General features: G+C 41.8%; 1 protein-coding gene and 1 long non-coding RNA gene across 4 annotated transcripts in view; one reads left to right on the forward strand and one right to left on the reverse strand.

Moving 5' to 3' along the window:
- Nucleotides 1-4,134: 4,134 nt before the first annotated feature.
- vstm2b (V-set and transmembrane domain containing 2B) lies at nucleotides 4,135-23,927 on the reverse strand. Of its 2 annotated transcripts, none has more exons than XM_029461713.1 (5): nucleotides 23,301-23,927; nucleotides 22,682-22,869; nucleotides 21,745-21,774; nucleotides 20,909-21,354; nucleotides 4,135-5,122 (listed from the first exon to the last, which is right to left on the reverse strand). In XM_029461713.1, exons 1-5 carry the CDS (start codon nucleotides 23,371-23,373, stop codon nucleotides 5,062-5,064), a joined length of 798 nt encoding a protein of 265 aa, XP_029317573.1. In that variant the 5' UTR covers nucleotides 23,374-23,927; the 3' UTR covers nucleotides 4,135-5,061. The 2 variants fall into 2 exon arrangements, with proteins under 2 accessions (XP_029317573.1, XP_029317563.1); XM_029461703.1 differs by having other exon boundaries at nucleotides 20,913-21,354; nucleotides 23,301-23,921.
- Nucleotides 23,834-26,263, forward strand: part of LOC115028187 (uncharacterized) — a 62,295-nt gene continuing 59,865 nt past the window's right edge. For both annotated transcript variants that reach the window (XR_003834534.1, XR_003834538.1), the window contains exon 1: nucleotides 23,834-23,964. This is a non-coding gene — a long non-coding RNA (uncharacterized LOC115028187). The remainder of the gene's footprint in view (nucleotides 23,965-26,263) is intronic.

Below are 26,263 nucleotides of genomic sequence, written 5' to 3' on the forward strand. Positions count from 1 at the left end.
TCTATGCACGCAGGCTGGGTGCACATCTGTTTGCGTGCGTGCATGCATGTCCCAGCTGCACTCTGCCATCCCCCATCTGATCCCTTCTGACCTTGTTTAACCTGGAATCCAATCAGATTTGTGCAGAGACCGAAAGACCTGTCAGACATGTCAGCTTCAGCTCGCCAAAGACTTTACTGCCAGATGTTCACTGCGGCATCTGCCTTGCAGTGCTTAAACTATCTTTATTTATCCTCATGTCTCTTTGTGTGTACTCTCTCCACTGTGTTCAACCCTGTCTTTCCTAATGTCTTTGAATATATTACTTTGCACAAACAATGTTCATGCCATTAGTTTTGGAGCATTCAGATTACAGATAAAGCATTGGGCTTGTCTGCTGTTCCTTGGATTTCTTGTTAGGTTTAAGTTTCCGTAGGTGTTTTTGCTGCAATGGTAGATGTAGTTTCACATGCCATCTGAGCACTTCTTCTATCAGAGGTTCTATTCATTAAATGTGTATCTTACTATAGGGGAGTTCTCCTAGATGGCAGAAGTTCCTGGTTAAGAGTTAAACTGTAATTCAATTTATGGGTGAATGTAAGCATTTATTAATTATTATAATTCATTCTTTATATTGTTTAAACTACTCTAAAACTTAGAATACAATAAATATGCCAAACTATCATTTAAGCTATTAAGGATAACGCAGTATAGTTATTTTTTGTGACAGTTGTGATGGAGCAGCTGGCTCAGAACTACATGTTGTACTTCTAAGAGGCATATTCTTTTTACTATTTGTGATTTGGTCTTAGTGTCTTCTCAAGAACACCAGACTTATTACAGAACTAGCAGACGGTTTAAATTCTAAACTGTTTTATTAATTTCCTGTGTGTGTGTGTGTGTGTGTGTCCAATTTCTGGATTTCTGAGCTTTGTGACCGACTCTTCCAAACTTGTCATGCAGTGACTCCTGAGCGAGCTTTACAGACAGTAAGTGGAGTCAAAAGAATGACCTAGACTACAGAGTCCACAGATGAAGACTGTTACCACCTACATACAATGATTATTTTAGTGTTGGCAGCCTCACATCAGGTGATAGATGCAGTAGATCAGGGGTATTCAACGTTTTTCAGGCCAAGGACCCCCAAACTGATGGAGAGATGGAGCAGGGACCCCCTACTATATGTGCACTTATGTTGCATTTCAAACTGTCTTATTTGAAGACAGTGTTCACTTAAACGATCATTCCTATTTGAAGCTATTGTACTTACAAGATTATTGCTGTTTGGAGTTGTATCCCCATGATTGTTTGCACTTTTTGTACGTCGCTTTGGACAAAAGCGTCAGCTAAATGAACTGTAATGTAATGTAATATTGTATAGAAGAGGCTTGAAGAGGTCCGTTCGACAGTTTTATATAATCTTAAAATATTATATAAATACATATAATCATGCAAATATGTCATCAAACTGTGGAAACATAGAACTGAAACTGTGTACATGTGTGAATGCAGAGAAAATGTTGCCTCCACAACACTCCCTCACAATGAATATCATCAGTATTTATTGAGTTTTGCTGTCTATCCTGAGGCCTTTCTAGTTGTACTTTTTTTAGTGCCAGTGAAAATCCTCTTCAGGTCATGGTTTTTAAATGAGGCTTATGTAAGATCCAGGTTGGACACATTCTCTTTCCCTCGCTCGGCCTCTGTGAGATTCGATTAATTCAGCAGTGGACATGTAGCATCTCTCCCATCATGTTTGCTCTCTGGCTGCAAAATAATATGAGAGCTGGATCAGAAAAAGTGGAAATGCTCTGTTTGGTGACTTTTCCTAATATCTTTATACCTCCCAATCTCCCAGCAAGGTTGTTGAACAACACTCTCGCAGGCTGTACAAGAGAAAACTCCTGTCTCTGTCTTAATCTTCAACCAGCGCTGGGAGACGTATTTCAATACACCTAGTGCAGGGGTCGGCAACCTTTACCATTTTGCCACCTCTTCCACCAAATAAAATGTGTCTGGAGCCGCAACACATATTTCATAACACAACTTAAGTTGTATATACTATATATAGTTATACTATATTTGTTGCATTTATGAAATTATAGAAATACAAAGGAAACTGTTGAGATTATATTGTTATTAGGACAACACCAAACTCTTTTAGCAGTATCAACTCAATTATTTCTTCCTGCACCACATCAGAGTTCACATACCTGCATAACAGTGCTGTCTGTTCAACATCATTTACATCACTTGACTCATCAGAGGCGATTGAATATGCTTCAGCTGAATTGAAGTCCTCAATTTGCTGTTTGGTGATGTGTGTTGCCATTTTAATGGCCCTGTCCTTGTCTTTGCAGAGAGAGACATATCTCAAATTTTCTGAACAATTTCATCTTTGTTTTTGAAGTCCGAAAATAGATGCTCTGATATTTTTAAGAATGCTTCTTTCATGTCTTCTCCATCTGTGAACAGCTTTCCACGCCCTACTATCTCCTGAGCGGCCACAAAACTAGCAGCAGTAGATGAGTTTGAAGATTTCATCCATTTCTTGAAAGAATATTTGCTCTGCTCCGCTTTCAGCAGAAGTTCAGAAATCGCTTTTTTTTCGCACATCTCCAGCTCGGTACATTTCGGGAAATGCTATGTGTTTGTTCTTGAAATGTCTTTCGACATAATTTTTTTTGTTGTTAGCTAATTTCTCGTCACATATCAAGCAGACAGGTAAACCAGCATTGTTGGCAGTAAAAGCAAATGTATCTGTCCACACAGAATTAAACTCTCTTTTTTTTGTCCTTCCTTTTTAGTTGTATCCATTGTTAGCTTACCGAGCTGGGGGTCGGAAACTCAAGATTAGCCACCTGCAGGGAAAGGCGGCACGCCCGTAAACGCAGTAGAATGTGACGCATATTTTAGTGGACGAAATGTAAAAATTTAATTAAATGTATTTCAGTGGAAGACAAAAAACAAAAAATACATAAAAATAATGTTATTTATTTCCATGTTTTTTTTGTCAAAGCTTCAGGGAGCCAGTGCAGAGGGGTTAAAGAGCTGCATGTGGCCGCAGGTTGCCGACCCCTGGCCTAGCGGATTATGTATAAAATCATACTGGAGCTTCAGCACCACACTGAAACAAGACCTTTGTGCTTTTTGGTATTTTGCTATATTATTGTGTTATAACCAGTGGTGGAAAGTAACTAAGTACATTTACTCAAGTACTGGCCTGAAGTACAATTTTGAGGGACTTTTATTTTACTTGAATATTTTCCTTTTCTGCTACTTTATATTTCTACTCCATACTCAGATCTCAGAGGTAATTCTTGAACTGTATACTCCACTACATTTATCCGACAGCATTAGTTAGTTTGCATATTCAAGTTAAAGACAAATTACAAAGTAATTTGTTATATTGCATAATAAAACGTGTAGTGTTATTTGTGGGAGGACAAGTAAGATAATGTGTTAACATCGCCGGGGCTAAATATATTTTCACTTACAAAATACCTGCTGTATGTGTATAATTCCTGTACACCACTTCTTCTTGTTGCTACTATACGTCACTGTAACCTTTCTCTCTGGATCTCCTTGCTCTTCACATCCTACCTCAAGGGTAACTTGGAGAGGATCTGTGTCTGAACCTTGTACCTTCACAATTGGCGTCCTTCTGACACCAAGTCATTTGGCTGTATTATTGGCTTGCATGGCTTCTCCTGCTACAGGTAGGTATGTAGATAATAATTTATCCTTTAAAAGGGTTTACTCCATTTTAAATGTTATTACATGTTGCTGAGCAGTTCATATATATATTTTGATATACATTTAAACATTGGCCTGTTTGTAGCATTCAGGGTCAAAGCTTACCGGAATATTTGTATTGATGAATATACATGGATTAAAGACATGGAAATGGGCACTAAAGTGTTGGTCCTGGGGAACTGTTGAGATAATGGTGAGGCGCTAGAGAAAGCTCTACAGGAGTGTGTAGATGACATCAGCATAACTAAGGTTTGCTTGTTGTGGAGTGAATTCGTCACCCGTGTTGACTGTGAGTGAGAGTCATGAGGATTCATGGAAGGCATTTACTGTGTATTTCCTAGTGTTATTGTGAATAACACTCTGTGTTGAAAGAAATCCATTAACATGCAACACTTTTCAGATCTACCTTTTTATTACAAAAACAATAAACCTTCATCTCAACTGCTGTTGGCAAGTAAACCAATAAATCACTTTTTGTCTCATAGAAATTAAATGTCTTACTTTAATCACCATATATTTAATAAAAATAAACATTATTGGAGGTGATTAACAACAACAATGGTAAAATGTGCCTTATCTTAATCAAAATATATCAGCTTATTATTTGTTGTTTACATTATAGAACACAGCTATGAACAAAAGTAAGTGTGTTTGTGTAGGAGGGGGTGGACATGGCATAAATCAGACCAACACAGGATGAACGGTGATTCTGTAAAATGAAGATGCTTCACATGGCTAAAGAAAAATACGTAAATGATTAAGCTGATCAAAGAAAAACAGTCACATGTCTCCCATATAACAAATGAAAGTGACTAAGTCAGGAGCGGGACTCGCATTGAACTGGTCTGAGTTGTCAGATGAACAGAATTCGCAGTGGAAATGCTGCAAAAGAAATGTGTGTGAAGTGTTTGAGGAGGGCCATGCATGAAGCAGGTGGAGAGTTGAGGCAGCGCTTCATGTGTCCACACTGTATAGGCTGTGTGGATCAGGTGTGATGCTCCCATCAATCACTGTGAGCACATGTTTGTCCTCCACACTCTGCTCGGTCAACAGTTATGTAGCTTTTATGTGTGTTTCAAGTCTGAGGAACTTTCTTCTCCTCCGTTTTCTTTAATGTCTTCTGTCCAACTCCTCCGTCCTTTTTGCATCGCTTTCCCTCCCTGCAGTGATTTGTTGCAACGGCATACATCGATTTAATGTGACCCTTTCTCCTCTGGTGGGCACTGACTGCTGCTAGTTTGTTTTGTTTTTGGTATAGAAAGTGAGAACGTTGCAGGTAGACACAATTTTGGTTGAAGTCAGTGGGCCAACAGGAAGGGAAGAAGTTTATGCAGGAACAGGAGAGTGATGCAGAGGAGGGGGTCCATGGTGCTCATCACACTGCAGCCTGGATGAGAGAGAAAGGTAGAAGATAAAGAAAGACGACAATTACAAGTGTTCTGCAAATACAACTTAAACTTATCTTGTCTAGTAATGTTTCTAAAGAGCCATGCTAGCAGCTCTGAGGCTGTACTTAGATACAGACAATGGTGCTTTGAGCTAAACATCTTCATGCTAACATTCTGATGTTAAGGAGGTATAATGTTCACTAGGCTCATCATCTTAGTTTAATATGCTAGCATGCTAACATTAGCACAAAGGTACAGCTGAGGATGAGGGGATCGTCATTAGTTTAGCTGCCTGCTACATGGCTAGTAAGAAGATCATGGTGGAAACAAGTGATGCTTTGCTTCACCCCACTCTGTAGGCCTATAGTTGTTGTAGCTATTCGTTTTTGATACGATGTACAATAATTAACTTTAAGTCAGTTAGTTGAAAACAGCCCGGCTCTTTTTGAAAGGAGAACGGCTACAAACTGTACATGACATCATGCTAAAGCACTGTGGCTAATGCTATGTAGGGGAATACATTTTTTCAATCTGTTGTTATTTTCTTAATGTAAACAGGCTCAAAACACACAGGACCTATGCTATAGACATGCATCAATGTGGAGAGATGTTAGAATGATGGTTCCCAAGCCAAGTCCCTACAGACCTATTTCCACCCCAGTGGCATTGTTGGCACAAATGAAGTCAAAGCGCATTTCAGCTAATTTTCTCACATCACAATACAACATGTCATTTAGAGCCCACCAAGTATATCACCAATGGTCTTTATATTACAAACAGCATATTTCAAAAGAGAACGTTTTTTATTCAGATAAAGTGTTACATGTAGCATATTCCCCATTAACATGTTGTTATGCTCAACCCCCAAATGTTCAGATTTCACCTGATTAGACTTCCTGCTCCCTGATCTTGTCAGGATATCAACTATCCTATACAGTATTTTATTTGTAAGGTGAGCTAAGGTGTTTTCAGCTGTCAGTCAATAAAGTATCACATTGTTTTACATTTAAAGGAGGGACCCAGAATGTAAACCAGGAGATAAGAACAGACTAATGTAAACCTGGAAAACCGTGTTTATGTGTGGGATTAATATACAACAAAAAATGTTTTATCCTGGATAAAGGTAGGATGTAAACGGGGTAAAATAAAGGTTACATGGAAATCTTTCAGCCAATATTAAAACTTTTAGACTGAAACGTCACACGATATTGAAGCCATTTATAAAGATCATCTTTAAAAACCAATTCCTGTTCCTGTCAGAAGCCATGAGATCTGTCACTTGCTTTAATTATAATATAGTTACACCTCTGGAATCAAACTGAAAACATAAACCTCTCCTGCGTTGTTATTGTTTGATTTAATTATGTATCTTCTTACCATATAAATCAGTGGTGCCCAAAAGAGTGTAGTATGGGTAGAAATATATATATTTATACGTATATATAAAAAAAATGTTTTTAGAGGATAGCCTATCATCTACCCCCTCTAGTAGGGGGACATTCCTACAGAGATTTTGAGAGCTCTGTCCGGAGGTAAGGGAGTTTCTCCTTGTCAATAAAAATGGAGAATACAAGCAACTTAATGACGACCAGTGGCTGCTGGACTTGGCATTTTTACCGATCTGACCAACATGTGGAATGAGCTTAATTTAGAGCTGCAAGGAAAAGACAAAACCATGCTCAGCTCAGTTAATGCTTTCAAACTAAAAAAGCAACTTCTGTCCTCATGGCTGCAGCACCATGATTTGGGGAACTTTCAAAACCTGGCATCAGAGCTAGAGACAGAAGGGAAGGCGTGTGTGCGCAACCTGACAGTGCGCACTACACAGAGCAGCTTTGCTACCCATTTAGGGAAGATATTGAAGTTGATTCACTCTCATCAAAAATTGCCACACTGTTTCACCAAAACTAATCTGCAGTGGAGGATGAGCTGCTGACAGGCTGACATTCAGCTGAAGTCCAGGGCTCATGGACAGTTTTGGAACTTACTCACAGAGAAAAAGTACCAAACATGTGGAAATGTGCTCCCTCCTTGACTGCATTATTTGGCTCTACTTATTTGTGCGAGTCAGCCTTTTCCCACATGAAGATGATCAAGTCCACGTATCCGATCCACCACGATGATCATCTGGAAGCTTGAGGCTGGCTACCTGCAGTTACTGTTACTATGCAAACCTGGCTGACTCTATTCAGTGCAAGTCATCAGAGTAAGTCTGATTGTCTTCCTATTGGAGAGACATGACTGGAACAAGGAGAGTGGTTAAGGAGAACACTGTGGGAAACTGTATTGAAGGCTGCAGAGACGTCCAGGAGAATGAGAATACTAATGTGGCTAGTCAGTAGCGATGAGGAGATCATTGGTGATTAAGATTATGCCTCTGTGCTGTGGCGTGCTCTGAAACCAGATTAAAGGGGTCGTACAGTTTGGCGACTGGTGGCCATTATGGTGCCAAATTAGATAGTGAAACAGGGGCCAGGACATGAGAAGGAGACAGTCCGGGTTTTGAAGGGGGAAAGAGAGTCAAGGCTAAGGGATAACAATGTATCTGCACTGTAGCGGGCCACCAGGTCTTCCCCGATGGCAACAGGGGGATATGGGTCCATATGGGTCACTATTGTGTTACTCAGGGCTGGTGCACTCATTTTCTTAATGTTTCTGAATGTTTTGTGCTCTGCCTAGGCAGGGGACCAGGAACAATGTGGATGGCATGAAGGTCTAATTCAGATAGGTCCAAGCACTGCAGATTGGAGGGAGTTCTACCTATGGAGCATACCAAATCCAGTGTGTTACCTTTGGATCGGACCTTGAACAGGCTGTGTGGTGTTGAAAACAGTCCAACAGTGACAGGGTTTAGTGGCAAATGTGGTGCTGCTGGAGTCCACATACATATTGAAGTCACCGAGCAGAATTGTGGATGGGACATGGAGCAGATAAAAAGGTGAAAAGCTCAGATAGCTTGGACATGAAGGTAGAGGAATAAGGGGAGCTGTGTAGACCCAGCTGGAATGAATGAAACACTCAACTAAGGGTCTCAGGTTATCATGGTTCCTGGATTGTTGCATAGCTTTAGGCCTCAGCAGGCAGCTGACCCGCTATACACTATCTGCTCAGCAGCAAACATCAGACAGACACAGATCGAGACTTGCTGGTGAACATAGTACATCATTTAGCAGCTAAAGAGCTTATCAGTGACTAAGCAAGGTCCCCAAAACTCAGATGAAAATATGAGAGGCAATTTGGCGCACCTTGAGACAGCTTATCTCTCCCGGCCCCTGCCAGCCCCCGCCACCGCTCCCATATTAATTGTTTCTGCCACTCAGTCAGATGACATTGCAGAAAAGTGACAGATGCCCACATTTTTCTGATACCATTGGTTGTTATTAGTGAAGATAAGGCAGCAGAGCCGAGAGTGAGCATGAAGTAATCTTTCAATTTTGCCACGCTTTATAACATTCATCTGTTGTCAAATACTTAGAACAGATCAACTTGAAGGGACCGTGGAACTGCACAAGATGGATTTCTCCGGGGTTCTTCTGTCAATAGTAAAATATCAGTGAACCTTCATAGCTTTAGCTTTATTTGATTTAGTGTGTAGCAGACACCAGTAGCCTGGCCGACTGACAGTCCACTCAAGGACTCAAATGTGAAAATATTAGCTCCAACCACTGCAACATTAACCAGAAGCACTTTTAGATTCAAATCTGCACTTGCTGTATGCCACTTAATTAACATCCATTTAATCTCATGCTTCATTTCAATCAAGAACAACAACATGTTTCCCAGGTGGATATCGGACATCTAGGTAAGAATTTTGTAGCAATTCTACAATACAGTAATCAACAAGTCATGTAATAAACAAACCGTTATCATCATAACGCACATACCAGATTACAAACCATAGATTATTTCAAAGTATTCAAACCTTTAAATCAGTGGTTCTCAATCTTCTTCAGGCCAGCGCCCCCCTATCCATTATCCAGGTCCCTTACCACCCCCCAATCCATTATCCAGGTCCCAGGTAAAAAGTTTGAGATTCAAACTTGAATTGGTGTTAAACACAGCAGCCGAACAGAAATACAAAACAATTTGCACTCTTAAGTGTTCCAATGGAAAACGAGCAGCCAACAAAGGAACAAGTCTGAGGCGCTTATGTCATTTATCTAATTTATGTGCACGTTTCCATGTCTACTGCGTTGCTGCTTTGAACATTCTTCCCTTTCGCAAAGGGCGGGGCTTCACTCCCGACACAGACACGTTCGTACACACATCCTGTCAGAGACAGAGCGGAGGATAGGAGAGGAGAGACTTACAACGCGCAAAAAAGTCAAAAATCCAATACATTAATTATAAATGGAGCGACGTCGCCCCCAACGTTCGGAAACTCAGATGAACATATCTACGTTTTTTTTTTTTTTTTTAAAGACACAGCCTGAATCAGCACCAGTGATGCAGATGTTAGCTCTGCTACTACGAGCAGCCAGAGTGCAGCTCGTCTGCTGCTGGTCCAAGTCCTGACCAGAGTGTACGTTTTTTTTTACCATTAATTCCGATTAGTTTTATTCATGGTGTATCCTTGGAAAAACATTGATGCTTTCGAGCAGTGGCGGTTGAGGAGGGTGGCGCTGTTATGTTTTTCAAGCGGCACTTTATCGCAAAATAAAATAAAAAAAGTCTAAAAACACAAAATGTTGCCTGAACACTGGACTTTGCCTTGCTCTTTTTCTCAAATCTCAGATTTAACAACATAGCAGAGTCTATAAAGCAGGGGTGGGGAACCTTTTCCTATCAAGGGCCATTTACAAAATCATTCAAGGGCCATACTAATTATTCACGATGGGGAAAAGGTGAGGACCCAAATGCAGTACACTGGACAAGGTTGTAACAAAAAGAGAGTTTATTTTATAAAAAGCTAGTAAAAATACAAAGTAACAAATAAAACTGAAAACACAAACCAGGAAGACACGAGGAGGCCGTGCTGGAGGCGGGCGAAGAGGCTGCGCTGGAAGCCGGAGAGGCTGGGCTGGATGCGGGCGGAGCCAATTGGGAGGCCGGCGGAGAGGCCGGACTGGATGCGGGCTGAGCCAATCGGGAGGCCGGCAGAGAGGCTGGAACCATTCAGGAGGCCGGCGGAGAGGCCGGGCAGGATGCGGGCGGAGCCAATCGGGAGGCCGGTGGAGAGGCTGGGCTGGAAGTGGCCAGAGCCACTCCGGAGGCCAGGCTGGAAGCCGGCGGTGAGGCCGAGCTGGAGGCAGACGGAGCTGCTCAGGAGGCTGGGCTGGGGGAAGCACTTGGGAAGGGACCTCAAGAGGAGAGGGGAGCGAAGGGACCTCCGGGGTCTGGAGAGGCGAAGGGATTACAGGGAGCACAGGGGCCTCAAGGAAGCAGGAGAACGCAGGGACTGGGGTCTTGAGGGGCCAGGAGAACGCAGGGACTGGGGTCTCGAGGGGCCAGGAGAACGCAGGGACTGGGGTCTCGAGGGACAAAGGGAGCACAGGCACTGGGAGCTCGAGGAACCAGGAGAACGCAGGGGCTGGAGTCTCGAGGGGCCGCATGGGGAGAGTTGCGGTCTCGAGAGGTGGCTGGGGAACAACTGGAGTATCGAGAGGTCCGGCAGCGGGAAGGGAGGTCTGCGGAGGTTTCGCAGTGGGAACTGGAGGCTGTTGTGGTCTGGCAGTGGAAACAGGGGGCTGTTGCGGCCCGGCAGCTGAAACAGGGGGCTGTCGCGGTCCCGGCAGCGGAAACAGGGTCTGCGGCTGCCCAGCAGCGGAAACAGGAACAGGAACGGTGAACTGGGAGCTGGAATGACGGTGGCTAGCATGGCCAAATCTCCTCCTCAGAGACCTAGAAGCCTTTTGCGTGCACACAGAGGTCCTTCCCGGGCTAGGCAGGTACCCAAGAATAAGTCAGGTGCTGGAGTAGGAGGAACGGTGAGCTGGCGAGCTGACTAGAAAGCAGACCGATCTGCGAGGTTGAGGAAATCCCTGATCTCTTCAGACTCCTCAACCAAGGACTTTCAGCCACCTCCCCACGGGCCTGTCGAAGAAGGACCTGTTGGTCCTTGGCTTCCTTCCATTCACGCAAAAGACATTAATGCGACCTACAGACAAAAATAATCCTCGTCATCAAGCACTGCTGGGTCCATTTTTGGTGAGTTCGTACTGTCACGGTGGGGAAAAGGTGAGGACCCAAATGCAGTACACTGGACAAGGTTCTAACAAAAAGAGAGCTTTATTTTATAAAAAGCTAGTAAAAATTAGTGATGGGACGAGCAACACTGGTGCGTCAGCACTGTGCCGAGAGCCCAAGAGTGAAACCCCGTATTGGTGTGTGTATTGCTTTAAGAACTAATCACGTGACCGATACAGGAAGTGTATCGGTTGAATTTGTCGCGCCAAAGTGTGTTTATAAGGAATCAAACTGTATCAACATGTCGTGAGTTTGTTGGATGGAGTTTTGCTGTTGCGTTATTATGGATCGTTCAAGGAAGTTTTCCCCGGTGTGGAATCATTTTGATCTTCTGACGCCAAACAAGGTAAATCTTTTTCTCCTTTGAGCACTGTTTACTGTTAGTTTTTCCATTATATACCATATGTTTTTTGGGTGGCGCATTGCATTCACTTTATCAAGTGAATGCAACGTCACCTGTGATACATATGATAGTCAGTGAAATAGCCTTACAGTTGCTTTATTCATATTATCTTGTTATTACGAGATCCTGATAGATACCCTATGTCATTGTCATTTTTTCTTTGACAAGTGAATGCAGTGCGCCACCTTAGTTTTTAATCTGTTCTGGTAAGTGGTTTGAATAGTTTTCAGATAAATTAAATTTTTATGTCATTGTAGGTGAAGTGTCGGCTCTGTTCTACAGAGCTGTCTTACATCAATAAGAGCACTTCATCAATGCTGAGGCATTACAGAGCTCGGCATGGTGGCGATGAAGAATCAGCAGATACCCGTGAGAATACCCCAGGTATGTTGACATGTTCTCCTTATTAACTTTATAGCCCTGGTGGTCTAGTGGGTAAGATTCAGAGCTCACACCCCAGTGACCTCGGTTCAATTCCCGATCAGGGAAGTTTTCCTCTATTGCATTTCTCTGCTACATTAATAAAGTATTTATCTAGCTTCCTTCTCTGTTTGACTCTGTAACATTGTTTGTAAAAAAAAAAAATACAGACCTTAAATAAGCTTTTAACAAAATATTTCCTTTTGGCTTGCAGTTCCTAAGCAAGCAGTGGATGAGGCAGTGGTCAACATGATCATCAAAGACTGTCAGCCACTCAGCTTGGTTGAAAATGAGGGATTCAGGGAGCTCTTGAAGCTCATCATACCCTCGTATGTTCTACCAAGCAGGAAGGTATGTTTAAGAAAGGTTATTATTATGTTTTTGTACTATATAACTATATTTTGGTATAAGAATATTTGTATGGTTATTTTCAGACCATCAAGGCTTTGGTGAGCCAGAGGTATGAGGAAGAAAAGGAGAAAACAAAAAAGGACCTCCAGAGCGCCGTTGCTGTTAGTTTAACAGCTGATATGTGGACATCCATGAATATGGAGGTATATCTAGCGGTTACTTGCCACTATGTGGACAAAGAAAGCCATGAACTCCATACGTCAGTCTTGGGAGTGCAGCATTTTCCTCAAAATCACACTGCTGAAAACATGGCCACAGTTAAAAAGAGCCTCATTGGAGGAGTGGGGCATAGCTGCAAAGGTCAGGTGTCTTGTCACTGATGCAGCAGCAAACATGATTTCATGTGCTCTGATGCTGCAAATACGCCATACCATTTGTATAGCCCATACCATGAATTTAATTGTGAGGAAATCATGTGATCAGGTCGAAACACTTACAGAAATACGCAACAAAACACGACAAATAGTGACGTACTTTCGATCGAACACTACTGCCAAAGAGAAGCTCACTCAAATACAGCAGCAGCTGGGAACACCGGTCCATAAATTAATCAATGAGGTGCCAACAAGATGGAACAGCACCTACCACATGTTTGAAAGAATGGCTGAGCAGAAGGAGGCAGTCTGGGTGTCACTGGCCTCATTAAAAAGGGACATCACTTCACTGACTACGGAAGACTGTGACACCATTGAAGAGATGCTCAGGGTGCTTGCTCTTTTGACCAAGCAACAACTGAACTGTTTGAGGAAAAAAAGAGTCTCTGGGTCAAAGGTTATTCCCATGCTGAAAATGGTCCACGTTGAGCTTCACCAGTCAAGCCTCAACGGTGACAAAAACAGCTGCTAAACAGCTTGCAGAAAATCTGAGAAAGCGGCTAACAGAATACATCTCTAGCATGGAATCACTCAGTGTGATGACACTGGCAACACTTTTGGATCCTAGGTTCAAAACAATTGGATTCATCAGCTCACTGAAGGCAACTGAAGCTGTCAAAAGACTGAGTGTGCTGACCAAATGAGGAGCCAAGAGCCTGACCCAGCAGAAGAAGGGCCTAGCTCTTCACATGGATCACAACCCAGTTCAGGTATGAAAACACATTTCTTTCTGTTTATTTGTATATTTCTGTGGCACTTTGTCATGTGATAATATACTTGTGATTATTATTATTATATATTTTTTTTAGGGCACAATCTCTGGGAAACATTTGACATGGAGGTTGAGGAGAACAAGAGGACCTCTAATGCCACAGCTGATTAGATACTAGAAGTCCAACGCTACCTGGCAGAAAGCAACCTACCCAGAAAACAAGACCCATTACAATATTGGAAGAGCAACGAGAGAGCTTATCCACACCTTCATGAGCTTGCACTGAAATGTCTCTGCTCACCATGTTCGTCTGTGCCATGTGAGAGAGTATTTTCTAAGGCGGGGGAGCTGGTATCAAAGAGGAGAAATCGCCTTGGAGCAAAGACACTTCAGAAACTGTTGCTCCTCAATAAAAATGCATAAACAAATCACTTCTTTTATCAATTATTTTATTTCACATGATTGAACAGTTAACAAAATTGTGTACATAAGTCACAAATTGTAAATCTGAATTGTAAGTCAAATTTGCTATATTTTACATACCAACTCAGTTTAGCATTTACACAAACAAGGAATTTTTTTACCTGCAATGATTTTCTAACAACTACAGGGGGCACTATTGGGTGACCGGCGCAGTATCAATACAGTGCCGACACAGTTTGTATAGTGTGTCAATACACTCCTTGAGGTATCATCATCCCATCACTAGTAAAAATACAAACCAGAGGAGCACGAGGAGCACGAGGAGCACGAGGAGCACGAGGAGCACGAGGAGCACGAGGAGCACGAGGAGCACGAGGAGCACGAGGAGCACGAGGAGCACGAGGAGCACGAGGAGCACGGTGCGCCATCAACAACAGGGGTGACACTTAAATGACGAACTCACAAGGAACACTGGGACAGACAGGGATATACACACACAGACACTAAACGAGGGAACGAGACACAGCTGGGAGAGAAAGGCAAATACACAGGAGGAAACTAATGAAGTGAACGAAACACACCTGGGGAGAAAGGCAAAAAACACAAGGGCAGGAAGTAAACTAGACATGACACAAGGGGAAGGGAACATTTCAAAATAAAACAGGAAACAGAAACCAAGATCATAACACACAGCCCATTAATTTCACCTACCTTTCATGCTGTGCAGAAAAAGCAACCTTTTCATCCACATATCTTTCTGTTTTATCTTTCTATCAAATCCAATGTATTTATATAGCCCAATATCACAAATTATACATTTGTCTCAGTGTGCTTTTTTATGTTTCGCTCTGGAGAGAGCTGCTTGTTGTGCCAAACTCCGCCGAAGAGCGTTAACTTTATTCAAACGCACTCGTCCTTTAAGCTCATGCAGTTTGGCATGTTTCGTGCTGTAATGACGCTCAAGAGCCTTTTTCATCACCGCAAGCGTGTCCGCACAAACTAGGCCTTTTACTTCCAAAAAGAAATAATCGTTTGTCCATTTCTCCTGGAAAGTGCAACATTCCGCAACCACCTTTTTTTACACTCGCCATGCTGCGTTCGCTGATATCAATATCCATCTCGTTTAATATTGAAGTTTCTTGACATAACGTGACCACGTGATGACTCGTTCCGCCTGTGTTCTGTTCAAGGACCCTGACCTTGGCCAGGAAAAACAGTCAGTTGTCTATTTTATTCTATTGCTGTCTACATTTGGATACATTTTTTGGGAGTTGATTTTTTGCACGTGTTTATGAATGACCTCGGGGGCCGGATCAAATGGTCCGGAGGTTCCCCAGCCCTGCTATAAAACAAACGCCCCCCAAAAACACAAAAAATATTTATAAATATCTAAAATATAGATTATAGCGCCCCTGTTGAGAACCCCTGATTTAAATGATCCAATGTCCCAATACATTACAGGTAATTTAGCAGACGCTCTCATCCAGAGCCATCACCACACATACATAGTATGTCAATGCAGTATGCCAACAATACCAGGATGTCCTCCTGCATCTGGTCACATTTTGCAGTATGCAAGCCAGCATGCTTATCTGGGTAATTAGACTCACAATCCTAAAAAAGTACATGATTTGGAACGCTGCAAAAGGCATGCAGTAAAACCGAAACATGTGAACTTTCAAATTAAAACAGGATACCAAAACCTAGGACCATGTCAGGTCTCCGGCTGGTCCCTCACAACCCAATGCACAACCGACACATACTACATGCACCACAATACCACAAATACTTCTCATGATACAGAACTTTGTAGGTAAACTGACAATGTACACCACAAATTATTAACTTCACAATTAACTGACATTTAGTAATCAGATAAATATGGGCAGGGAGGAAAAAGGAGATGCTCTGGTCAATGATTGGGCCTTATAAGATTGTTTCTGGGAATCGCTGGACTTGTCCCCAGGAAAGGAGCTGGAGAGTAAGGTAATATTTATTTATTTTTTAATGGACTGATATTTCTCTTTTACATTGTTAAAAAAAACTGTATGTCATAAGTTACTCTTGTAAAACATGGTAAATGTTTACCATACAATTGTAGGAAATAAAATGGGTGCAGTCATTATAGACTCTTACATGATGACTTCAGTCTCAGTCTGATTGCACTCTCATTGTAAGTAATCTTGACTGTTAACAGATCTTTACGCCACCATGAGACCATCTGCTGTCTCTGAGGGATTGGCTAGAACTTTTAATTGCATTCCCATAGATCATGTATCTTTAGGAGATGAGCTCCTTATTCGTGGATTTATTTGGGACCACTCGAGAACAAGTCAATTGGTGCAAAGATGTAAAAACACTTAAAAATATATACATTTTTTAAATGTTGCTTTGTTTGTTTGATGTCGACATTTGACAGTGGCCTTGTTTCAGTTGTGGTTGTTTCATTGTGGTTTCTGTATGCAAAAATAAATTAAAGTTTTGTATAAGGTCACCACCACAATGCAGACTTTTGAGTGAGAGAATAGTCTGATAGTGATAGAATAGTGCAAGTGAGGAACACGTCCTGCTTCTATTATAAAATACATTTTTGGAGTGGTTGTAGCAGCACCCCTCACTCATGGAATAACAGATTATGGTCACTTTCTATTTCCTTGACTTCTCAGCCTTGTGACAGGGAAATGTGAGCACAAAGAACAGTTAATATCAGTAGTGTAACTGCTTTGAAATGGACAAAACAACAAGAGCTATTAAAGGATCATGCTTGACAGTCCAATAACGGTCAAGCTTCTGACTCTGAGGTTTAATGTGCTGCGTCAGTAATCATCCGGAACAGAACAAACAGATGTAGGTTACATAAATGAACAGTGGACACATGGCTTCACAACTACTTTGTTAATCATTGGTTTGGTTTGTAACTGAAAATTACACTGAAAAAGGAGGACGAAATGTGTGTGAGGTAATAACAGATCTGAATTAATTACAGTTTATAACATAATGTGTGAGTTTGGCTTTATCGTGGGTGTATCTGCCCGTCCTGCAGGGTGGGCATTCCTCTAGAATTAAATCAACGTCTTTCCCACTTTATCGAATACAAACATAAATGTGGTGGTGATGGTCTAGTGGTACAGCTTCCCAATACAACACCAGAATGTTGTGAGTTCAATACCAGGGCTGCCACCATTGTACCAAGGTGCAAGGTACTTAACCCTGAGTTGCTCCAGGGATACTGTCCCTGTCCCTGTACTTAGTTCACTGTAAATCTCTCTGGATGAGAGAAAACATTACTTGGCCCAGTGAATGGAAAGTTTACATTAATAAATGTAATTAATGTAACTGTTAATGCTCTGTTCTGTGTGATTCATGCGGCAAAGAATGTTCGAACCATCGGAGAACTTCAAGCTGAAATATCACCTCAACGCAAAGCACTTAGCAGCTAGCTAGCACCACTGCTGATGCTAAAGTAAGCGACCCGTCTCGTCATACATCTCGATCAGGCATTCAGACGCAGAATGAGTCTGTCTACCTGAGACACATTAACAACTCCATCAGGAAATGTATTGCAATGGACTGCAGGTGGTAGAGGACAGGGGGTTAACGGAGGCTTTACACATGGCGTCAAATGACACAACTTTTAAGCTGCCACAAGATATTATTTATTGTGCAAGGAAAGATGTTGCACTTTATGTCAAACTGATGGTCTGTGTTGTCTAAGATAATTGTGGCAAACAAGATCTTGGAGAAATAGTATTGAAATAAAAGAACTGTTGACCTTTAAGTTTATAATGCCTACTTATTGATTCACTCATCTTCCAAAGCCATTTAAATATTTTGAAATGCTTCTCACAGCAAATATTGATATATGCGATATATTTTTTTTTAATTAATCACAAAGCTTGTAATTAATTAGAATATTTGTTTTAATCGCTTGTCAGGCCTAATAGATATATATATATATATATATATATATATATATATATATATATATATATATATATATATATATATATATATATATATATATATATATATATATAGATGTATAGATGTATAGATATATAGATGCATAGATATATGGGCCAAGTAAGGAGTATATATATATATATAGTCCCATAAATCAGTGGTCCCCAACCACCGGTACTGGTCCGTGGGTTAATTGGTACCGGGCTCCACAGAAAGATTGAATAAAAAAATATTTTATTTTGAAAGAGGTTTTATTTTGAAAAATCACCGGATACATCTGTCTGTGCGTCTATGTCTCTTGACAAATGTCAAGATGTTCGTCTCTCAGTCAAGTGATACTTTACTTCAAAAAAATGAAACCGGTCCGTGCCGCAAAAAAGGTTGGGGACCGCTGCTATAAATGGTAATAATGTATAACTTAAAATATAATTTTTTAAAATTTTTACTTTACTTTAGGTGCCGGGGAGTCACGCTGACATTAGAGGTAAGGAGGGGGGGTTGCTTGTGGTGTAACCCCAGTTATAGCACCTGTAACGTGGAAGACTAACTTTTAGCTGGTATTTTTCTAAGGGAGTTAATATGCGTCATCTTTGTTTCTGTTTACATCCCAACATCAGCAGCTGAGGACGGAACGACACACTCAACACCCCAATGCTTTAATTTTCAAATCAGAAGACTTAAACCATGTGTCCCTCTCAGGTACACTGCCAAACACCAGCTCCTTCCAACCCAGCCATCAGCATTAATATCCTGGAATTCTTGGATGGCTGATTCAATTAGCATTCTGGGAGAGGAGGTGAAGGATAAGTATCTTTGAGTTCACCTTGACAACAGACTTGACTGGAAATGTAATGCTAAGGCTGTTTATGGGAAAAGACAGAGTAGACTTTACTTCCTGAGGAAACTCAGGTCCTTTAATGTGTACAACAACATGTTGCAGTCCATTATCAGTCTGTTGTTGCAAGTACAATCTTCTCTGCTGCAATGTGATGGAGCAGGTGGCATCAGAAACAAAATGATCTGAAAGGCCAGCCCCATTCTGGGAATTACCCTGAAGCTGTTGGTGGTGAAACCTCACCTCATATCCTCTTTAAAGCTCCTGGTCAAATAGCAGAGCACACAAAGTAAGAGACTGATCCTGCTCCACTGTGACAAGGAGCACTTCAGGAGGTCTTTCCTGCCAGCTACCATCTCTTTGTACAAGCAGCCCCCTCCATATCCGGACTAAGACCCTGGACTCATGCAGCTTTCATCCTCTTGAAATGATCCATAACTTCTCTATATTTTACAGTATATTTTGCTTTTCCCACCTCACACATGTATATATGTACAGTTCAAATCCTTTCATTTTTTTATTTTATTTTTTTGCTAAGCTTCTGTACTGGTACTGGTCTGTCTGTCGGCCTGTTTTTCATTTCACTGCACCACCACATGTCTGGATTCCACCAGAGGGGTTTCCTCATTATAACTGCGATGCTTGGAGCAGACGCAGCTGTCTGCTTTATTAGTACCTGTCCTGATTAAACTAAACACTACACAGTTTCCAAGTGTCTGCGATCACTGAAGGAGAAGAGGACACATTACTTCAGCTCAAGTGCAGAAAAACTTGTCACATTAATTTTGTCAAAATATAAATGTTGTTGTATTTTCTTCACTTAAAATTAGTAGCTGTCATATTTAAATAGAAATGGGTAAAACAGATCAGATATACATGTATGCACGTAATCTGTCATCCAAATATCAAACAAAGACACCGACAGACTTTGCAGATATCTCTAATAAAAGACTCCATATACATGTTGGAGCAGCAGCATCAGTGATGAAAGTCCTCTCCCTTTGAGAAGCCTCTGAATGATCAAAGCTGTGCAAACAGTGTGGACTGATACTCTTCTGAAATGACACAGCCGTTTCAGCATGCACACACAGAAGAGCAGAAAGGATGTCACCTCTAATGCTTCCAACACCTCAGACTAGCCCCCTCATTCAGCAACATAATGCCAGCACATGGAGGCATAAATGTGCTTAGTGTTGTATTTAGGTGTCTCAGTCCTGCACACAGCATCTGTCAAACAGTCCATGGGGCTGACGGAGTGCTCTCTGCATTAGCAGCACGCCTGACACCTGATAGACTTTGATAAATTGTAATTATTCACAAGTACGCTTCATCAAACAGAACTGGGGCAGGAAGAAGAGCCATGGGGATGTAGATTACAACTCTTATAATACAGAAATATTCAAATGCAGGGTTGCCAACACATCTGAATAATATTTTTTGCAAGAAGGAACATTTATTTTGTATTGTATGTGATAATACAACATGCTTTCATAAGAAGCATAAAGATTTGAAACGTGTCAGAACAAGGTTAGTGTTTACTGCTGGTGCCAGAATAATAAAATATGGACATAATACAGCTAATACTGCAGCCAAATTAAACGCCCTCCTACATGCTATATGTCTCTCTATTTCCAAAGATGGCTTAACACATTTCAGTGAATTCTAGATAACTCCAGAATATTTGCAAGAACAGGATGTTTTTATTTTAAGTATGCGTTGTCCAATATGACATGGACATTAGGCTCCAGACCTGTCAGGTACAGTATATAGCCCCAACTCTACACACTTAACAATATAGTGGCAGGTACAATTGATGAAAAGACTCTGCAGTGCATGTCACACTGAAATACCCTCCACAACAAGACAAAGATAAAGGGTCAGTACATTTGCCTAGAATTGAGTTACTAAGACAGATGAACCCTGAGACAGATGCAGACTAGCACTGTAGCCACACACAGTCTGCTGAGCTGTTTGTAAATATCACAAGGTTCCTCCCTTCTACCACCACTCGGGGTCACTGTGGCTCTGTTTCACTTCCACCCTCCCTCCAATACTCACTCACCAGCTCCCAGCTGCTGCCGGAGGATGCCTGCGTTCCCCGGCAGCGGTGAAGCTGACGACTTGGCCACCGAGGTGGTGGTGGTGGAGGAGATGGAGGGGAGGAGGCCAGGCTGGGCCTGCTGAGGCACCCGCTGCTTACCCTGCCCCGACCTCTGACCTCCTGCCAGCCCCTGGCCGGGCTCTGAGGTGGCTCTCCCTGCTCCGCTCCCTCCCAGCACCGTGTTGGTATTCCTCAGCGGCCAGCGGTTCTGGATGTGCGACACAGCCTCCTCGGCCACCATGCCGTCACCCAGCGCGACATGCAGCATGGCATGAACCGTAAATTCCTGAGTCTCCTCGGCCCAAAGGTCAGACACGCGGCACTCGTAAACCCCCTCCTCATCCTTCTTCACCCTGGACAGGCTGAGGCGGTGGGAGATGGCGTTGCCCTGAACACGCACGGTCTGAAAGCGAGGAAGAGGAAGAAGGAAACACTGAAATGTGGAAAATAGTTGAACAACTACCAGTTTTAGCACGCATTAATCATCAAGTTAACAAGGGTCACCCACACAACCAGATAGAGTAACGACTAACAGTGAAGCTAAGGTGTGTCAGCCATTAAGGACAGACACAGAATGTGATTCAGCCTGTAGAGAGAGGCATGTTACAGTGTTACACCACCTTTTAATCATAATCCACACCACCATGTCAGGTAGCTGTTTTCTTTCTCTCAAGAGATATGAATTAATATGAACATCCTTTATCAAATGATAGTCGTATGTGTATGATTTGAACAATGAAATGCTGCTAATCAACCCACTTCAGTGTATGCAGTCAGGTAAGTGGACACTTACACTTATTTTTGTGGCTTCCCTTGAAACGACCTGAAAAAAGAAAGTATTGTGAATCACAACACCAATTAACAGAACATCAGCTGTTATATTACAAAAATATGCACATTATTGGCAATAATAACACACGATTGTTATTTCATTTGGTGGAGAGCAAACGGCATGAGCAGAGCTGGTTGTGTACATTTCTCAAAGACGCCATTAATAAGCTCTCTCTCCCTTTCGCGCCTTTCTCCTCTGCACTTTTATCCCTGCTGCATGTCTTAATGTGCTTAAACGGGAGAGGAAATGCTGCAGATGTGATTGTCCGTGACTCCTCAGACAACTGAAAAAGACTGATTTGTCATGCTGAAGGGAAAAGTAATTCCTATCGCGTCCTGCCTCAGTATCCTATCATGGCGGTTTTATGCAGCGGACCTGAGAGGAATGTAATGGTGTTGATAACCAACAAGTGCCCTTTCAGCAGTCAGAGTGGCATCGCCACAGGGGTTATGCACAGGAGTAATAGACAAAAGCAAGAGATTTAAAGACTGGTTTAATAATAAAAAGAAAATGAAAAATGGAACACACTGAATCTCAAAGAAACTGTCTCCAACAGGCCCGTATATATATATATATATATATATATATATATATATATATATATATATATATATATATATATATATATATATACAAATGAAGGCCAGTACAAATGTATATATGCATAGTGTACAAATGGGGAACTCTGGCAGATATACATGGCAGAAGTGCACTTGACATAAATGCATATTGATGCAGATTTCTCGCTGCTGGGTAAGACATTGTGCCTAAAGATGTAGCGTTCAGGTGAGCAGATCCAAAGAATATGTACAGGTCACGTAGGGCAGAGGTAGAAAACAGACCTGAGTCATGTGTTATTAACTAATGGTGTTTGTGTTGTGGTTTGTGTTGCTGTTACCTTGGCTCTGTTGGCCGGGGCACTGATCTGCAGCTCATGAGTCAGTTCCTTAGGTACTTCCTCCTTCAGGTACCACCACTGGATCTCCAAAGACATGGGCGCTGGACTGACAGCCTTGAAGGCGCAGGGCATTTCCACATCCTCTCCCTCCCCCACACTCACATCTTTCGGGACTTCAGTAAATGCAGCTTTGTTATATGAAGGGAAATGGGGAGAGAGGCAAGACACCAGAAGCACATATTAATGAGTGGGATGGCAATGGGAAACCGCTGAGTGTAAAACATCTTTCATATGCGTGAAACAATCCAGTTCGGCCATCCAGTCTCCTGCCATCATCTATTTGATCAAATAATGCAGCAATCCTGCATCCTTTTCATGGTGCTGTGATGACAGCTGGGTCATTCTATGATTTTTGTGTTTTCATGATTATCTGTTTTTTTGTCACAATTCTCCAACTATTCAAGAATTGTACAGAACATATTGCACAGGCTTATTTTAAAAGCTAGCAGGAGATGTCTAATCCTGCAGACAGCTGGCATTTATTTTAAACTATAGCTTTTCAAAAGCCACAGTATTTATTTCATTCCCCATTTGCTTCCTCTGTTGGGGGTTCACTTACCATTTGCACAAATCATAAGGGGTGAATTGAGGATGAAGTAATAAAGGAGGCTGTAGAGTCGCGTTTTTTCCATGTCACAATAAGACTCGTCACACTCACGGACATTAGACGGTCATTTGACCTGGATGTGTTGAATCCTGTTAACTGTCTCCTTAAATAACTCCAAATATGGGCATAGAAGAAGCACAATCCATAGGCAGCCGTTGCTCAGCCAGGCAACATGTACAATCCGAAGGTGAGCTCGAGCATAATTAAAACCACATTTCAGCGCAGAAACAACAAGCAAATTAATTAAATAAGTGATTTAATCCTTCAGTGAAAGCGGTGGCTCCTCTATTCGCCACTGAGCGTCGCCTGGAAGTGGAAAGCGAACTTCCCGGTCAGCGGCAGAAACCTGCTCTTCCTCATCACCCCGCTGCCCTGGCGAAGGAAAGCTCTCCCGGGCTCCGCTCCAACACCCATCACATAACCGCTCCTCTGTGTGAGACACGCCGCTGCAGCCGCAGGGGAGAAGAGGACAACTCCCTGGTGCTGACAGACAGACAGGGTTACTGCTGGAGCCACACGCTGGTCCCTGTGTGTGGTTCCTCCTCTCTCTTCTGGAAGCTGTCTCCGACCTGGAGCCGCGGATTGGTGTGAATCGCGAGCGCAACGATCAGCACAGGTCTGTTGCTCGCGCCCCCCCTTGTCTCTCTCTCCCTCTCTCTCTCTCTCTCTCTCTCTCTCTCTCTCTCTCTCTCTCTCTCTCTCTCTCTCTCCCCCTCTCTTCCTCCCTGTCTCTCTCTATATATTTCCCTCTCTCTCTCCTTGTTTCTCTCTCTCTCTATTAATTAAATTCAATATATATATATATATATATATATATATATATATATATATATATATATATATATCACATTTATTTATATAGCAGGGTACAATTCATAAAATCAAGAAAATAGCTGCATAACAATTACCCTTGCTCTCTGTGTGTTTGTGAGAGACTGAGGAATTGGTGCTGATGTTGTTTGTGTGTGTTTCCATCAATATGGAGGTATATTCCCCTCCTCCCCACCATATATGAGGTATTCATAAACAATTGTGTATTCTGCATTAAAAGAGGGCATGCATTTGGGACTCTAACTCACAATGTCATGATCAGAACAGGAATTACAGCCCCCCCCCAAACGTTCATCGACATAGTGAAATATGTATACTGCTCATTCATCCAACACCTCTTCAGATAGGCATTACAACTGGCTGTCCATGGAGTGCAGTTAATGTTATAATTGCCATTAACCAAGGGATAAAGTAGATGTGCCAATTTGCCCCCCCGGTAGTGGTTTCCCCGAACCCAATGCAGGGATTTGCAGATTATGTCCAGCGAGCCTCAAGGGAAGAGAGCCTAATTAAGAACATACTCCCCAGGACAGATTCTTTTTTGGAATGGTCAGGCCTGGAGGTCAAGAACAAAAGCTGATGCATAGCAGCTGTTCACATAGCAACAACACCTATATAGACAGGTCAATTTATGACAAACAACCACCTGACCCACAACAAATTGCAACAAAAGGCTTAAAATCAATAAATTGCCCATATATAATATATCCCCTCTCGAAAGGCAATGATCTTTGAATGTGAAACTTCATCTGTAATGTTATGTCCGTTACACTGCATCAGTGAAGTGTCCATTTCCGCACTGGGCGTGATGTACCAGTGCACTTACGTGATGGACCAGAATCAACAAGTAGCAAATCTGTCCGAGAGATGGTGATCAAGAGCAGGCATTCTCCAGAATGTGTTCGTATCTTGTGATGAATGATGAGAAACAGATGACTGTTTCGTACCTTCGGGGCAAAATGGAGGAGTTTCTTACTGGTGAAAATTCTCTTCCATACACCAACTACTATCTGAAGAACAAAATGAAAGAAAGATACGGGGACTCCATTTATATTGCTGCAGGAGAGGGTCTAAATGACATAGTTACATTCAGGGAGAGCACATCACACATACTCCGGGCTTACTACAAAGGTGCACAGCGAGAAGGAGATGAAGAGGCACAAAAGAAAACCATAATCGAGACCGCAGCAAGGCTGATCAAGAGTGATATCAAGACAGATGTACTATCTGTCACTGATCATTACCCAAAATCAGAAGAACTTGAACTTGAATCTGCACTGGTATTCCTTCCAGACACTTCAAATCAACATTTTCACCATTTGTCGAAGGGTTGACGTAGAGAAACAGTTCAATATCCAAATCTCAAGAACAAACATTCTGCAGAGAGGCCTTCTACGGTGGCAACATAACATTTTTTTCTCACAGGTAGTCAAATATGAACATATTTGCATTTTTATATACTCTTATAAAGCAAGTGGAAAATCTGATATCATTAGAAACTTGTTCATTTTAGATTTCAGCTTATGAATTATGTCTGTCATACTTTGGTTAAAGGGCAGCTAACCAAAGGTTAATGAAAGAAATGTACACTTTTATCTGTAATATACACAACTTATCGCAGGACATCTGTCCTTGAGTTGTGTGTTATGCTGTTAATTGGGTTTTAGTTTTTCCATAATGTCCATAAAAAAGTGAATATAACCCCATTCATGTAGAGTCATTTAGAGTCATGGCAGTTTGACTTAAACAACCCAACTACAACTCTCTGGAGGGCTACATAGAAATATGTTCAGACAATGTTTATATTTATATTCCCTTTGAACTTCTAATTAATCTATTCCGGTACAAAGTAATTAGCTAGTAGTTCATTGTTGTGCTGTCAGAGATTATAAGGCCACAACAACACAATAATAAATTACTACTTGAGCATCAAAGTAAATGCTGTTTGTACTTCTGTATATCCGAAGAGCCCACGATACTCTCTGACTTTGACAGTGGCCTTTAGAGGTGTGTTTACTTCTATGCAAGTAAGGACAAACTGTACCTTTTTGATAAATGTTTTCTAACAGAAGTAATACATTCAT

The sequence above is a fragment of the Cottoperca gobio genome, chromosome 3 (genome assembly GCF_900634415.1).
Source record: "Cottoperca gobio chromosome 3, fCotGob3.1, whole genome shotgun sequence".
NCBI classification, from domain to species: Eukaryota; Metazoa; Chordata; class Actinopteri; order Perciformes; family Bovichtidae; genus Cottoperca; species Cottoperca gobio.

What these genes read in the sequence shown, in the direction of transcription:
- vstm2b (XM_029461703.1), bottom strand. Translation starts at nt 23,373, where the DNA reads ATGGAAAAAACGCGACTCTACAGCCTCCTTTATTACTTCATCCTCAAT. An exon ending in CCCCGGCCAACAGAGCCAAG is followed by an intron (nt 21,775 to 22,681) that starts GTAACAGCAACA and finishes TTCTTTTTTCAG; the next exon opens with GTCGTTTCAAGGGAAGCCAC. An exon ending in GGGAAGCCACAAAAATAAGT is followed by an intron (nt 21,355 to 21,744) that starts GTAAGTGTCCAC and finishes CCTCGCTTTCAG; the next exon opens with ACCGTGCGTGTTCAGGGCAA.